We start from the raw sequence: 17,176 nt of genomic DNA on the forward strand, positions 1-17,176 counted from the left end.
GCGTTTGTTTAGAGTAGAAACCGCCCCCTCGACCTTGGGGACTGTCTGCCATAAGTCCTTTCTGGGGTCGACCATAGGAAACAATTTCTTAAATATAGGGGGAGGGACAAAAGGTATGCCGGGCCTTTCCCATTCTTTGTTTACAATGTCCGCCACCCGCTTGGGTATAGGAAAAGCTTCGGGGGGCCCCGGGACCACTAGGAACTTGTCCATCTTACATAATTTCTCTGGAATGACCAAATTGTCACAATCATCCAGAGTAGACAACACCTCCTTAAGCAGAGCGCGGAGATGTTCCAATTTAAATTTGAATGTAATCACATCAGGTTCAGCTTGTAGAGAAATTTTCCCTGAATCTGAAATTTCTCCCTCAGACAAAACCTCCCTGGCCCCCTCAGACTGGTGTAGGGGCATGTCAGAACCATTATCATCAGCGTCCTCATGCTCTTCAGTATTTTCTAAAACAGAGCAGTCGCGCTTTCGCTGATAAGTGGGCATTTTGGCTAAAATGTTTTTGATAGAATTATCCATTACAGCCGTTAATTGTTGCATAGTAAGGAGTATTGGCGCACTAGATGTACTAGGGGCCTCCTGTGTGGGCAAGACTGGCGTAGACGAAGGAGGGGATGATGCAGTACCATGCTTACTCCCCTCACTTGAGGAATCATCTTGGGCATCATTTTCTCTAAATTGTTTGTCACATACATCACATCTATTTAAATGAGAAGGAACCTTGGCTTCCTCACATACAGAACATAGTCTATCTGATAGTTCAGACATGTTAAACAGGCATAAACTTGATAACAAAGAACAAAAAACGTTTTAAAATAAAACCGTTACTGTCACTTTAAATTTTAAACTGAACACACTTTATTACTGAATATGTGAAAAAGTATGAAGGAATTGTTCAAAATTCACCAAAATTTCACCACAGTGTCTTAAAGCCTTAAAAGTATTGCACACCAAATTTGAAAGCTTTAACTCTTAAAATAACGGAACCGGAGCCGTTTTTACATTTAACCCCTATACAGTCCCTGGTATCTGCTTTGCTGAGACCCAACCAAGCCCAGAGGGGAATACGATACCAAATGACGCCTTCAGTAAGCTTTTTCTATGTATCTGAGCTCCTCACACATGCATCTGCATGCCTTGCTTCCCAAAAACAACTGTGCATTAGTGGCGCGAAAATGAGGCTCTGCCTATGATTAGAGAAGGCCCCCAGTGAAAAAGGTGTCCAATACAGTGCCTGCCGTTTCTTTAACATAATTCCCAAGAATAAAATAACTCCTCAAAGCTATAAACTATTAAAAATGCTTATAAATCAATCGTTTTAGCCCAGAAAAATGTCTACCAGTCTTTAAAGCCCTTGTGAAGCCCTTTATTCTTATTTAATAAAAATGGCTTACCGGATCCCATAGGGAAAATGACAGCTTCCAGCATTACCAAGTCTTGTTAGAAATGTGTCATACCTCAAGCAGCAAAAGTCTGCTCACTGTTTCCCCCAACTGAAGTTAATTCCTCTCAACAGTCCTGTGTGGAAACAGCCATCGATTTTAGTAACGGTTGCTAAAATCATTTTCCTCTTACAAACAGAAATCTTCATCTCTTATCTGTTTCAGAGTAAATAGTACATACCAGCACTATTTTAAAATAACAAACTCTTGATTGAAGAATAAAAACTACATTTAAACACCAAAAAACTCTAAGCCATCTCCGTGGAGATGTTGCCTGTGCAACGGCAAAGAGAATGACTGGGGAAGGCGGAGCCTAGGAGGGATCATGTGACCAGCTTTGCTGGGCTCTTTGCCATTTCCTGTTGGGGAAGAGAATATCCCACAAGTAAGGATGACGCCGTGGACCAGACACACCTATGTTGGAGAAAGGGGAGAGTTTACCATCACTTTAATTTGAAGGAAACTTGGTTTGGAATTTAAAGTGAATGCAAATTTAGATGATAAAGTGCCCGTTTTTTAAAAACCCGATTTAAAACAGGGGCACTTTTATTCATCAAAATTTACATTTCACTTGTGTTGTGAAAATACCTTTTAATCTTGACAGCCGCTCCAGCGATTCCACCGGTCGTCGCAAGCCTCTTCGTATGTTAGAAATGACGGATCGGTCATCCTCCAATCACAGCCTCCCCCCGGGGGGAATCAGTGTCTGATTCAACGGCGTGAATGGAGGAAGCCGGATTCCTCATTTAAGACACGGAAAGATGCTTTGCGACAAGCGATGCAGCTGCTGTCAAGATTAAAAAGTTAAGTATTTTCACAACACGAGTGAAATGTAAATTTTGATGCATTAAAGTGCCCCTGTTTTTAATCGGATTTTTAAAAAACGTGCATTTTATCATCTAAATTTACCTTCACTTTATTTTCTCTTTTGGCCAAATTTAATTTGAAAAAAAAAAAAATAAATCACCTTAAAACAACTCTCAGTCTTTGTCCCTAAAACCTCTATTTGCATTTTGCCAAGAATCAACCACCTTTATGAAAATTACTGCTGGACCAACTAGAGACTGCGACCCCTTGTCCTGGTGTTGGTGTTTTTGTGAATATATGGTCATCCTAAAGTTTATTATATCCCTTAAAGGGCCATAATACCCAAATGTTTAAACACTTGAAAGTGATGCAGTATAGCTGTAAAAAGCTGACTAGAAAATATCACCTGAACATCTCAATGTAAAAAAGAAAGATATTTTATCTCAAAAGTTTCTCAGTAGCCACATCCCATTGTAAAGGATTTCTAAGCAGCATATTAGTATGTCTGTCCCGGGACAGCTGAAAGGATGAGCCTCGTGCACTCTCATCTTATTTCCTTATTCAGTGTAACAATGAAATCTCATGAGAGTTAAGTCAAATCTCATGAGATCACAGTAAAAGAGTTCATGACCTCAGCACTGCTGATGCTGATTGGCTGCTGTTCATTTCTTCATTTTTTTATTTTTTTTTACCTGCGGCTGGGAGCAGCTGAGTATAACTTTTTACAAAGAACTTACTCTGCTGAGCTGAGGAGATTGTGAGGTAAAATATCTTCCTTTTTTACATAGAGATGCTCAAGTGATATTTTCCTGTCAGCTTTTTACTGCATCAGTTTCAAGTGATTTAGCATATGAGTATTATGTCCCTTTAATATAATTGAAGGTTTTACATCATATCACCTCTCTATCTTCTATTACCTAAGCTATACCATTGTACATTTTAGGACATCAGATGTCTATAAAAAAGACTTTAGACTTGGCTACAGCCCAAACATCTAGTCATGAAATTTAGAAAGTAGATATATTTGACTAACCTTGATGACTTTCTTTAAAGTGAAGGTAAACTTTGGTGAATGAAAGTCCGTTTTTTAAAACTACTATTAAAAACAGGGGCACTTCGTTCATCAAAGTTTACAAAGCAGCCGTTTTGTTAAAAAAAAAAAATACCTTTTTCTTTTCAGAGCTAGAGCAGCTTCCCCCTCCTAGAAATCCTCTATTCACACGTCAGCACTGACTAATTCTGCTTCCTCCAATCACAGCATGGCCTCAGGCAATGACTACCGGGGGGGGGAAAGCTGTGATTGGTGGAAGCCGGATTAATCATTGCTGACGTGTGAAGAGAGGATTTCTAGGAGGGGGAAGCTGCTCTGACTGTGAGAAGAAAAACATAATTTATGCTTACCTGATAAATTTATTTCTCTTGTGGTGTATCCAGTCCACGGATCATCCATTACTTGTGGGATATTCTCCTTCCCAACAGGAAGCTGCAAGAGGATCACCCACAGCAGAGCTGTCTATATAGCTCCTCCCCTAACTGCCACCTCCAGTCATTCGACCGAAGACAAGCAAGAGAAAGGAGAAACCATAGGGTGCAGTGGTGACTGTAGTTTAAAAATAAAATATACCTGCCTTAAAATGACAGGGCGGGCCGTGGACTGGATACACCATAAGAGAAATAAATTTATCAGGTAAGCATAAATTATGTTTTCTCTTGTAAGGTGTATCCAGTCCACGGATCATCCATTACTTGTGGGATACCAATATCAAAGCTAAAGTAAACGGATGAAGGGAGGGACAAGGCAGGTACTTAAACGGAAGGTACCACTGCCTGTAAAACCTTTCTCCCAAAAACAGCCTCCGAAGAAGCAAAAGTATCAAATTTATAAAACTTTGAAAAAGTATGAAGCAAAGACCAAGTCGCCGCCTTGCAAATCTGTTCAACAGAAGCCTCATTTTTAAAAGCCAATGTGGAAGCCACAGCTCTAGTAGAATGAGCTGTAATCCTTTCAGGAGGCTGCTGGCCAGCAGTCTCATAAGCTAAGCGTATTATACTTCTTAGCCAAAACGAAAGAGAAGTTGCCGAAGCCTTTTGGCCTCTCCTCTGTCCAGAGTAGACAACAAACAAAGCAGATGTTTGACGAAAATCTTTAGTAGCTTGTAAATAAAACTTTAAAGCACGAACCACGTCAAGATTGTGTAATAGACGTTCCTTCTTTGAAGAAGGATTAGGACACAATGACGGAACAACAATCTCCTGATTCATATTCTTATTAGATACCACCTTAGGTAAAAACCCAGGTTTGGTACGCAAAACTACCTTATCTGCATGGAAGATCAGATAAGGGGAATCACACTGTAAGGCAGATAACTCGGAAACTCTACGAGCCGAGGAAATAGCTACCAAAAACAGAACTTTCCAAGATAAAAGCTTGATATCTATGGAATGAAGAGGTTCAAACGGAACCCCTTGGAGAACTTTAAGAACCAAATTTAAACTCCATGGCGGAGCAACTGGTTTAAACACAGGCTTGATTCTAACTAAAGCCTGACAAAACGCCTGAACGTCTGGAACATCCGCCAGACGCTTGTGCAAAGGAATAGAAAGAGCAGAAATCTGTCCCTTTAAGGAACTAGCTGACAATCCCTTTTCCAATCCTTCTTGGAGAAAAGATAATATCCTGGGAATCCTGACTTTACTCCATGAGTAACCCTTGGATTCACACCAATAAAGATATTTACGCCATATCTTATGATAGATTTTCCTGGTGACAGGCTTTCGTGCCTGAATTAAGGTATCAATAACTGACTCGGAGAAGCCACGCTTTGATAAAATCAAGCGTTCATTCTCCAGGCAGTGAGTCTCAGAGAAATTAGATTTGGATGGTTGAAAGGTCCCTGAAGTAGAAGGTCCTGTCTCAGAGGCAGAGTCCATGGTGGAAGGGATGACATGTCCACCAGATCTGCATACAAAGTCCTGCGTGGCCACGCAGGTGCTATCAAAATCACTGATGCTCTCTCCTGCTTGATTTTGGCAATCAGACGAGGGAGCAGAGGAAATGGTGGAAACACATAAGCCAGGTTGAAGGATCCAAGGCGCTGCTAGAGCATCTATCAGCGTTGCCCTGGGATCCCTGGACCTGGTTTCCGTAACAAGGAAGTTTGGCGTTCTGGCGAGACACCATGAGATCCAGTTCTGGTTTGCCCCAACGTTGAACCAATTGTGCAAACACCTCCGGATGGAGTTCCCACTCCCCCGGATGAAAAGTCAGTCGACTTAGAAAATCCGCCTCCCAGTTCTCTACACCTGGGATATGGATAGCCGATAGGTGGAAAGAGTGAATCTCTGCCCAACGAATTATCTTTGAAACTTCCAACATCGCTAGGGAACTCCTTGTTCCCCCTTGATGGTTGATGTAAGCCACAGTCGTGATGTTGTCCGACTGAAATCTGATGAACTTCATTGTCGCTAGCTGAGGCCAAGCCTGAAGAGCATTGAATATCGCTCTTAGTTCCAGAATGTTTATTGGAAGGAGGGTCTCCTCCTGAGTCCACGATCCCTGAGCCTTCAGGGAGTTCCAGACTGCCCCCCAGCCTAGAAGGCTGGCATCTGTCGTTACTATTGTCCAATCTGGCCAGTGAAAGGTCATACCTTTGGACAGATGGACCCGAGATAGCCACCAGAGAAGAGAATCCCTGGTCTCTTGATCCAGATTTAGTAGAGGGGACAAATCTGTGTAATCCCCATTCCACTGACTGAGCATGCAGAGTTGCAGTGGTCTGAGATGTAGGCGGGCAAACAGCACTATGTCCATTGCCGCTACCATTAAGCCGATTACTTCCATACACTGAGCCACCGAAGGGCGAGCAGTAGAGTAAAAAACTCAGCAAGAATTTAGAAGTTTTGATAACCTGGTCTCTGTCAGGTAAATCCTCATTTCTACAGAATCTATCAGAGTTCCCAGAAAGGAAACTCTTGTGAGAGGGGATAGAGAACTCTTCTCTTCGTTCACTTTCCACCCGTGCGACCTCAGAAATGCCAGAACTATGTCCGTATGAGACTTGGCAATTTGGAAATTTGACGCCTGTATCAGAATGTCGTCTAAATAAGGGGCCACTGCTATGCCCCGCGGCCTTAGGACCGCCAGAAGTGACCCCAGAACCTTCATAAAGATTCTTGGAGCTGTAGCTAACCCAAAGGGAAGAGCTACAAACTGGTAATGCCTGTCCAGGAAGGCAAACCTGAGAAACCGATGATGATCTTTGTGAATCGGAATGTGAAGATAAGCATCCTTTAAATCCACTGTAGTCATGTATTGACCCTCCTGGATCATAGGTAGGATGGTACGAATAGTCTCCATCTTGAATGATGGGACCCTGAGAAATTTGTTTAGGATCTTTAGATCTAAGATTGGTCTGAAGGTTCCCTCTTTCTTGGGAACCACAAACAGATTTGAATAGAAGCCTTTCCCCTGTTCCTCCTTTGGAACTGGGTGGATCACTCCCATAACTAGGAGGTCTTGAACACAATGTAAGAATGCCTCTCTCTTTATCTGGTTTGCAGATAATTGTGAAAGGTGAAATCTACCTTTTGGAGGGGAAGCTTTGAAGTCCAGAAGATATCCCTGGGATACAATTTCCAACGCCCAGGGATCCTGGACATCTCTTGCCCAAGCCTGGGCGAAGAGAGAAAGTCTGCCCCCTACTAGATCCGTTACCGGATCGGGGGCCAATCCTTCATGCTGTCTTAGAGGCAGCAGCAGGCTTTTTGGCCTGCTTACCTTTGTTCCAAGCCTGGTTAGGTCTCCAGACCGACTTGGACTGGGAAAAGTTCCCTCTTGTTTTGTATTAGAGGAAGTTGATGCCGCGCTCGTCTTAAAGTTTCGAAAGGCACGAAAATTAGTCTGTTTGGCCCTTGATTTATTAGACCTGTCCTGAGGGAGGGCATGACCTTTTCCTCCCATGATATCAGAAATGATCTCCTTCAAACCAGGCCCGAATAGGGTCTGCCCCTTGAAGGGAATATTAAGAAGCTTAGACTTTGAAGTAACGTCAGCTGACCATGATTTAAGCCATAGCGCCCTACGCACCTGAATAGCAAAACCAGAATTCTTAGCCGTTAGTTTAGTCAAATGAACAATGGCAATGAATTGGCTAGCTTAAGTGCTCTAAGCTTGTCAAGTATATCGTCCAATGGGGTCTCTACCTGTAAAGCCTCTTCCAGAGACTCAAACCAGAAGGCCGCCGCAGCAGTGACTGGGGCAATGCATGCAAGAGGCTGTAGAATAAAACCTTGTTGAATAAACATTTTCTTAAGGTAACCCTCTAACTTTTTATCCATTGGATCTAAGAAAGCACAACTGTCCTCGACGGGGATAGTAGTACGCTTAGCTAGTGTAGAAACTGCTCCCTCCACCTTAGGGACCGTTTGCCATAAGTCCCATGTGGCGGCATCTATTGGAAACAATTTCTTAAAAATAGGAGGGGGAGAGAACGGTACACCTGGTCTATCCCATTCCTTAGTAATAATTTCTGAAAAACTTTTAGGTATTGGAAAAACATCAGTGTAAACAGGCACTGCATAGTATTTATCCAATCTGCACAATTTCTCTGGCACTGCAATGGTGTCACAGTCATTCAGAGTAGCTAAAACCTCCCTGAGCAACACGCGGAGGTGTTCAAGCTTAACTTTAAATTTTGCCATATCAGAATCAGGTTGAATCATCTTCCCTGAGTCAGAAACATCACCCACAGAAAGAAGCTCTCCTTCCTCAGCTTCTGCATATTGTGAGGGGGTATCAGACATAGCTACTAAAGCGTCAGAGTGCTCTGTATTTCTTCTAACCCCAGAGCTGTCTCGCTTTCCTCGTAACCCAGGTAGTCTGGATAATACCGCTGACAGTGTATTATCCATGACTGCCGCCATGTCTTGTAAAGTAAACGCCATGGGCGCGCTAGATGTACTTGGCGCCTCTTGAGCGTGAGTCCCTTGAGCGGGAGTCAAAGGCTCTGACACATGGGGCGAGTTAGTCGGCATAACTTCCCCCTTGTCAGATTCCTCTGGTGATAAATCTTTTAAAGACAGAATATGATCTTTATTACTTAAAGTGAAATCAGTACATTTGGAACACATTCTAAGAGGGGGTTCCACCATGGCTTCTAAACATAATGAACAAGGAGTTTCCTCTATGTCAGACATGTTTAAACAGACTAGCAATGAGACCAGCAAGCTTGGAAAACACTTTACAGAAAGTTAACAAGCAAAAAATAAAAACGGTACTGTGCCTTTAAGAAAAATAAAAAAGGTCAGAATTTGAAAAACAGTGAAAAAAAGAAATAAAACAAACGAAATTTTTACAGTGTGTATAATAGGCTAACAGAGCATTGCACCCACTTGCAAATGGATGATTAACCCCTTAGTTTCAAAAACGGATAAAAAAAACGAAATAGACGTTTTTTAACAGTGACAACAAACTGCCATACAAACGACTTTGGAAAGCACCAAAACCCTTCAGAGAGGTCCTAAGCATTCAGGGAACTCCTTCAGGGAAACTGGATGTCTCAGTCTGCAAAAGCTAATGCGCATTTAGGCGCGAAATTAGGCACCTCCCACTTCCTGTCTACACAGTGAGAGGCCTATCAAACTATCCCTAGGCAAATTTTAGCCAGCCATGTGGAAAAAACTACGCCCCAATAAAGTTTATCACCAGAAAGCATATAAAAAACATTTAAGCACTCCCAGCAAACGTTTTATATTTCAGTAATTTGAAAAAATAATAAGAGTGTTACCTCAAATAGTAAGCATGATACTAGTCGTTATTAAATCACTGTAATCAGGCTTACCTTAAATAAATCCGGTATCAACAGCATTTTCTAGCATATACATTTCTCTAGAAAAATTTAGACTGCACATACCTCATAGCAGGATACCCTGCACGCCATTCCCCAAGCTGAAGTTACCTCTCTCTTCAGTTATGTGTGAGAACAGCAATGGCTCTTAGTTACAACCTGCTAAGATCATTAGAGACCACAGGCAGACTCTTCTTCTATTTTCTGCCTGAGACCAAAATAGTACAACTCCGGTACCATTTAAAAATAACAAACTTTTGAATTGAAGAAAAACAACTAAATTACACCACATCTCTCTAACTGCTTCCATGCTTGTCGAGAGCTGCAAGAGAATGACTGGAGGTGGCAGTTAGGGGAGGAGCTATATAGACAGCTCTGCTGTGGGTGATCCTCTTGCAGCTTCCTGTTGGGAAGGAGAATATCCCACAAGTAATGGATGATCCGTGGACTGGATACACCTTACAAGAGAAAAAAGGTAAGTTTTTTTTAACAAAACGGCTGCTTTGTAAACTTTGATGAATGAAAGTACCCCTGTTTTTAATAGTATTTTTCAAAAACTGGCTTTCATTCACCAAAGTTTACCTTCCCTTTAAAGCAATGAAATGGGAGTGGTATTTGAGAAGATTTTTGGTTTTAAGTAGTGCATTAGGGATTATAGTTCTTATACATATTTGAGGTGTATGCACAGTATGTTTATTACAAGATGTCTTGTCATCCTTGAGAACAACAGTTGCATACCTAAATCAAGAACAAGCACTTTCAACGTTTTTAAACCACACACTTAAAAAGGGACAGTCAAGTCAAAATTAAACTTTTATGATTCAGATAGAGGACCCAATTTTAAACAACGTTCTAATTCCTTTTGATTATCTAAATGTGCACAATCTTTTTATATACACACTTTCTGAGGCACCATCCTACATGCATTTTGTGATTGGCCGATAGCTGTCACATGATGCATTAGGAAGGTAAATATAACCAACTACTACTCATTTGAAATTAAAAGTGCTTTTGCATTGTCTATTTATTATGCATTTATTGATTGCGCTATTCTACTGTGTTTCATGGTCCTTTAAAAGTCAAGACAACATTAATTAACACAATAAATGAATATAATAAATCATTACGTTATTGCATCAAATAAAGAATGTTGTCATTTTGTCAGCTAATTGATCCAAAATTATACCCACTTGTTCTTCTGCTGGAGACACACTAACTTTAAAAGGAATAATCACCGTAGTTAAAATACCGCCCGGGAGCCTCAAAATACTGTTGTTCCGGAAACTGCCATTGAGCCAATCAGCAGTGCTTATTGCACAGCTGGGTCATGTGACTACCGCTGCTGATTGACTCAGCGTCAGTTTTCATAGCTCCTGAGTGGTATTTTATCTATGTGTTTAACCATTTGTGGGGGTTAAACACACAGCGTCACTAGTGATAAGATTACATGCTCTAATGAATTAGAACCTGTAATATCACTTTAATTCTAAAGCCTTTATTTTGTAATAATACAGTGCAAAATAGGCATTAATGTCCCTTTAATGGAAAACAATTGTGTAGCATTTTAGTGCACCTTTTATAGACGACTGTAGCAGATCCTCTTTCTCCAGGTAGATCCACAGGTTGTTACATTTCTGAGTTTCAATTCTTGTCACTGCATAGCTGGCAACAGACCCTGCAACTAGAATCAGATCAGGTTTAGAATCTTGTTCCGGTATCATAGCATTGCAAGTCCTGTCTGATTATTCAGGAGCCGTGCACGAGCCTGGCAATGAATGCTACATGAGAAAAACTGTGGCAGATTGGAAGACATGTGGGGAAGTGAGAGTGAAGCCCAAAACCCCATGAGAAAGGAATTAACACTTTCTAGTACACAAGTTGTGCATGAAACATAAATGCTCCTTATTAAACACAGAATTAAAATGGTTAAACAACATACAGAACAGATGGACCACACCAATCTAGTTGGTTTCTGTTGAATACTTGTCATAAGACCCAGTTATTCTTGGCATGCAAATTATTTTTCCCAGCATGCCCTGTGGTCTCATGCTTCCTTACCCCACCAGTAATGTCACAAAAGTAGATTCTTACTGGCTCCTAAATTTTAAGCAGATTTGTCTACCCCTGTAAATAGTGGATATCAAGGTAAAGGGAAATAAATCAATATGAACTCCCCATGGTTTGGCTTGCTTTTCTTGTATTAACAGGACTGTAAACACTGAGATTTTAAAATAATAATAATAATAATAATAATAATAATAATATAATTTAGCTCTAAACATTAAGGTTTTTCCGTTTCTCAGAACTGCTATATCTCAGAACTGTATATACATACAGAACACTTATCAAGGCTACCCCTGCTACATATATGCCCCTATTTGGCTACAGCAGATAAAGGCAAAACAATATATCACAATATATATCATTGAAGATTATATTATATAATCTAATAAAGAATACTTATGATATAGGAAACAACACTTGTAGTGCCATCGTTTTTGTATCCTTTTTTCTAGATAATGGCAAAACAATGCACATTATACTAACAAAATAACCATAGCTAGCCTTGTTGTCTGCAGACTCAAGCCCTGATTGGCTTCTTTAAATAAGCAAAATGGTGGGTCCAGATTGGCTATTGAAAAACCATTGCAGCAAACAAGATGTTAATTTGGACTTGGGCAATATGTTATTTTATAGCAAAGCAACAAAGTGTCTTGCAATTACAAGGTGTTTACTGTCCCATCAACTCTTAAAATGATCTAAATTTCTGTGATAGACTGACATGTATACTCCAGATGTCAGAATCCTAATCCCTTTGCATCCTACACAGTGATTGCTTAAAGGGACACTGAACCCAAATTTTTTCTTTTGTGATTCAGATAGAGCATGAAATTTTAAGCAACTTTCTAATTTACTCCTATTATCAAATTTTCTTCATACTCTCAGTATCTTTATTTGAAATGCAAGAATTTAAGTTTAGATGCCGGCCCATTTTTGGTGAACAACCTGGGTTGTTCTTGCTGATTGGTGGATAAATGTATCCACCAATAAAAAAGGGCTGTCCAGAGTACTGAACCAAACAAAAAGCTTAGATGCCTTCTTTTTCAAATAAAGATAGCAAGAGAACGAAGAAAAATTGATAAAAGGAGTAAATTAGAAAGTTGCTTAAAATTGCCTGCTCTATCTGAATCACAAAAGAAAAAATTTGGGTTCAGTGTCCCTTTAATCAGAGTAGAAGTTGATGTGGACCCGAAAATTTTCTTCTATGATTTGGATAGAACATACAATTTCAAACAACTTTCCGAATTATTTCTATTATCAAAATTGCTTCATTCTCTTATTATCCTTTGCAGAAGGAACAGCATTGCACTACTGGCAGCTAGCTGAACACATCTAATTAGCCAATCACAAGAGACAAATGTGTGCAGGCACCAATTAGCAGCTAGCTCCCACTAGTGTAGGATATGTGCATATTCTTTTTCAACAAGGGATACCAAAAGAACAAAGCACATTTGAAAATAGAAGGAAAATTAAACGTTTCTTAAAATGACCTGCTCTATCTGAATCAGGCACGTTTAAATTTTGACTTTCCTATTATTATTATTCTTTATTTATAAAGCGCCAACAGATTCCGCAGCACTGCCCATGGGTACAAAGATAACAGTACAACGGAGAAACAAAACAATAAAAGACAAAATTCATATCCCTTTAATTGCAGCAATGCAAAGCATATCTAAAAAAAATTATAGTTTGATGTCCTAATAACAGGTATAACGAGAGAATGAGAATATGAATCACCACAAGACAGAGTGCATTAATGTTTGACAACCATAGAGCATCGCACCTTGATACAGAGACATCTCAATCTGACAGTGGGCTTCTGCACTGCTTTAAAAGGGACATTAAACACTTTGAGATGGCAATATAAAATTATAAATTGTATATATAAAAAAATCTATATGCCGTACTGAAATTGTGAGCTTTTCAGTTCCTGTTAGAAATGGAAGTGCAAAACACTGTTATAGCCCACACAGCCATTGGCTGCACACTCTAGTGACCTATTTATAACTGCCCCTAATTGGCCACAGCAGAGAAGGTAACCTAAGTTACAACATGGCAGCTCCCATTGTTTTATAGTCACTAAACCTTTACACTTATTTTGTCACTATTTAAACAGAGAATTAAACTTTAAAAAATACATCTACATGTTGTTCTCAGACTAATCTTTTCTTTGACTGCATCATTCTATCTAGCATTTGTTTAGTGTTTAATGTCCCTTTAACTGCTGAGTACAACTACAATAGAATGGTTACAACTTACCATGTTAGTGTTTTTCTTTAAACTCGTTGTCTTATTTTAACCCCTTACAAGTATCAGTTAGTGAAGCTCTCTAGTGAAGCTCACACAGGGGCGCCGCCATCTTGGAGCTTCTATTTGTTATGTAACTTTTAAACTGTGCAAAAAAATACTGCAAAAATGTAACAATTTCTGTTATGTGAGCGAAACTGAAGTGCGAGATAGAGCTGTCAGAAGTCGTGCACGTTCACAGATCTGTGATGTTATTGGCTTTTTGTCACAGGATGTAACAATACGCTACAAGATGGCGGTGCCCAGTATAAAATGCAGAACTTTACCAACTGGATTATTTAATGAGGCAAATTAAGAGAACAGAACGACTGGTACCGGGGGGAAAAGCTACAGGTACAGAATGGGGAATAGGATGGTTGAGTGTTAACCAGTAATTTAATGACCCTTTAAATATACACAACTCTCTCAATGTTCTTCCTAGGACCTTTTTAGCGGGTGCACCACTAAATTATGCAATTAATTTGTGCTTTCGATAGAAGAAAATGAAATGAGATTAGAAAATATTACACTGCCCCCACGCTACTTAAAGGGACAATCAACACCAGAATTTTTGTTGTTTTAAAAGATAGATAATCCCTTAAAGGGACACTTTACCCAAATTGTTTTGCTTTCATGATTCAGATAGAGCATGAAATTTTAAGCATCTTTCTAATTTACTCTTTTTATCAATTTTTCTTCGTTCTCGTGCTGTCTTTACTTTAAAAGCAGGAATGTAAATCTTAGCAGCCAGCCCATTTTAGGTTCAGCACCATGGATAGCTCTTGCTTATTGGAGGCTTACATTAACCCACCAATAATCAAGCATAACCCAGGTTCTCAACCAAAAATGGGCCGGCTCCAATGCATCACATTCATGCTTTTTAAATAAAGATAGCAAGAGAACGAAGAAAAATTGATAATAGGAGTAAATTAGAAAGTTGCTTAAAATTGCATGCTCTATCTGAATCATGAAAGAAAAAAACTAAATGTGTGTTTCGTGTCCCTTTAATTACCCATTCCCCAGTTTTGCATAACCAACACAGTTCTATTAATATACTTTTTACCTCTGTAATTACCTTGTATCTAAGCTTCTGCAGACTGCCCCCTTATTTCAGTTCTTTTGACAGACTTGCATTTTAGCCTATCAGTGCTCACTCCTAGGTAACTTCACGTGCGTGAGCTCAATGTTATCTATATGAAACACATGAACTAACGCCCTCTAGTGGTGAAAAACTGTTAAAATGCATTTAGATAAGAGGTGGCCTTCAAGGTCTAAGAAATTAGCATATGAACCTCCTAGGTTTAGCTTTCAACTAAAAATACCAAGAAAACAAAGCAAAATTGGTGATAAAAGTAAAGTTAGAAAGTTGTTTAAAATGACATGTCCTATCTGAATCATGAACTTTTTATTGGACTTGAATGTCCCTTTAATAATAACACCCTGCTGGCAAAATCTTCAGTGCAGAACACTATAACAGGGCATATATGCTTTTTTTAAAGGGATACTGAATCCACATTTTTTCTTTAACAATTCAAATAGAGCAGGCAATTTTAAAGGATTACTTTCTGTTATAATTTTTAAGCTAAACAACTAACATATTAAAGTTAATGAACATTAATTAAAACCTACTGACCTATATTTTCTCCAAAACGAAGTTTCATAACGTTCTAAAAGTTATATCTTTTATTCGCCGATGATGTCACGTTATCCTGCCCACTATTTTCAGCACTGCATGTTCAAAATACTTAAACCAATAACTTTGTGTTTAAAGCGCCATTTTGAAACCTAGGTACTGTAAACGGATTGATACAGAGCAAAGGATACCCACGGAGTGGGTTTGGAAAACAATTAAATTTGCAGACAAGATTTCTGATATACGGTAGAGATATGTTAATGAAATGCTATTGATAAAAAGCGTATTTGGGGTAGTTAGTTAGTAACAGGCATAGAAAATATTTACTTACAGTGGCCCTTTAAGCAACTTTCTAATTTACTCCTATTATCAATTTTTCTTTGTTCTCTTGCTATCTTTATTTAAAAAGCAGGAATGTAAAGCATAGGAGCCAGCCCATTTTTGGTTGAGGACCTGGGTTATACTTGCTTATTGGTATCTAAATGTAGCCACCAATAAGCAAGCGCTATCCATGGTGATGAAATTAAAATGGGCCGGCTCCTAAGATTTACATAACTGCTTTTTAAATAAAGATAGCAAGAGAACAAAGAAAATTTGACAATCGGAGTAGCTTCGAAAGTTGCCTTAAATTGATGCTCTATCCGAATCATGAAAGAAAAAAAATTAAGTTTAGTATCCCTTTAACATGACAGTGCACTGTAAAATGTACTCCGCTCTAATGTGTTGCAAATGATCAATTTTACCTGCTGCAGTGTATTAAATTATTTACCAATAGCTCCTTTACCTTTATTTTGTTTTTGGGTGAGTTATCCCCACCGATACTGAAAATTTAAATACTTAATTATTGGCTATAGAAAGCTATGTAAACAGCCATTAGGAGAAATTACAATCCCAGTGGGAGGTGGAAGTCATAAAAGCTAAAATGTCCACTTTTAAATTGTTCTCACTAGGGATTGGGTTTGGTATACATACAGAGATACACCTAGGAAGCCATTTTGGGGTATTAAAAGTGATACAATAAGGAGGTCTGATCTCCATGCAAGCTCAGCCAATTTTATGCAAAATAAGCAATTTCACATACAAAAATAAACCTAAACAAGCTCTTACCCATAAATTTATACCTTGCGGCTGGCATAATAAATCATTAAAGGGAAATAAATGTATATCATTGTTTGAGAGCATGACCATATCACCTCCTTATAGATTAAGTATTTCTCAACATTTTGTCACATGAATTTGGGACTGGGAGTTGAAGTACTTTCATTTTCTGTGACCTAGGGAAGAATTTGGCGGACCTGTAGCAGTGTATGCTCAATCTGGGTGCAGAGACACAGACTTAAATAGTAGCCACAGATCCAGGTAATTAAATTGCTGGGAAATACTGGAGAGGACTTGCAACACAAAAGGTTCCCAATTGGATTGATAGTTAATGGCATCCTGAGCCTACCTACATATGATTTTCAAACAAATGATACCAAGAGAACAAGACAAATAAGATAACGGAAGTAAATTGGAAGGTTGTTTAAAATTGAAAGTTATACCTGACTCATGAGTTGAAATGTGGCTTTACTGTTGATTTAACAAGGAACTGCTGTATGCTAGTGTTTGAGAAGAACAAATAAAGGTCATGCTTTAAAGGGACACTCAAGTTAAAATTAAACTTTCATGGTTCAGATAGAGTAGCAATTTTAAACAACTTTCCAATAACAAAATGTGCACTGTCTTTTTATATTTACACTTTTTGAGTCACCAGCTCCTACTGAGCATGTGCAAGAATTCACAGCATATACGTATAAGCATTTGTGATTGGCTGATTGCTATCACATGGTACAAGGGGAGTGGAAATATGCATAACTTTGCAATTTATTTTAAAAAGATCTACTACTCATTTGAAGTTCAGACTAAGTGCTATTGCATTGTCTTGTTATCTTGCATTCGTTGATTATGCAAATCTACTGTATTGACTGGTGCTTTAATATACAGTGACATATGAATTGACAGTGACAATGTATTGACAATGACATTACAGAGAGGATCACTGTTTTGTAGTATAATCTTGCACCATAGACAGAATTGCATAATTAAATACA

At 39.1% G+C, this 17,176-nt stretch overlaps 1 protein-coding gene across 1 annotated transcript in view; it reads right to left on the bottom strand.

Annotated features, from left to right (window-relative positions):
* The window catches only part of TMEM141 (transmembrane protein 141), a 105,421-nt gene that overhangs the window by 23,501 nt on the left and 64,744 nt on the right, over positions 1-17,176 (bottom strand). The window contains exon 4 of the mRNA XM_053696081.1: positions 10,680-10,787. Coding sequence (XP_053552056.1) covers positions 10,680-10,787 — 108 coding nt within the window. The remainder of the gene's footprint in view (positions 1-10,679; positions 10,788-17,176) is intronic.

This window comes from Bombina bombina, chromosome 12 (assembly GCF_027579735.1).
Source record: "Bombina bombina isolate aBomBom1 chromosome 12, aBomBom1.pri, whole genome shotgun sequence".
NCBI lineage: Eukaryota > Metazoa > Chordata > Amphibia > Anura > Bombinatoridae > Bombina > Bombina bombina.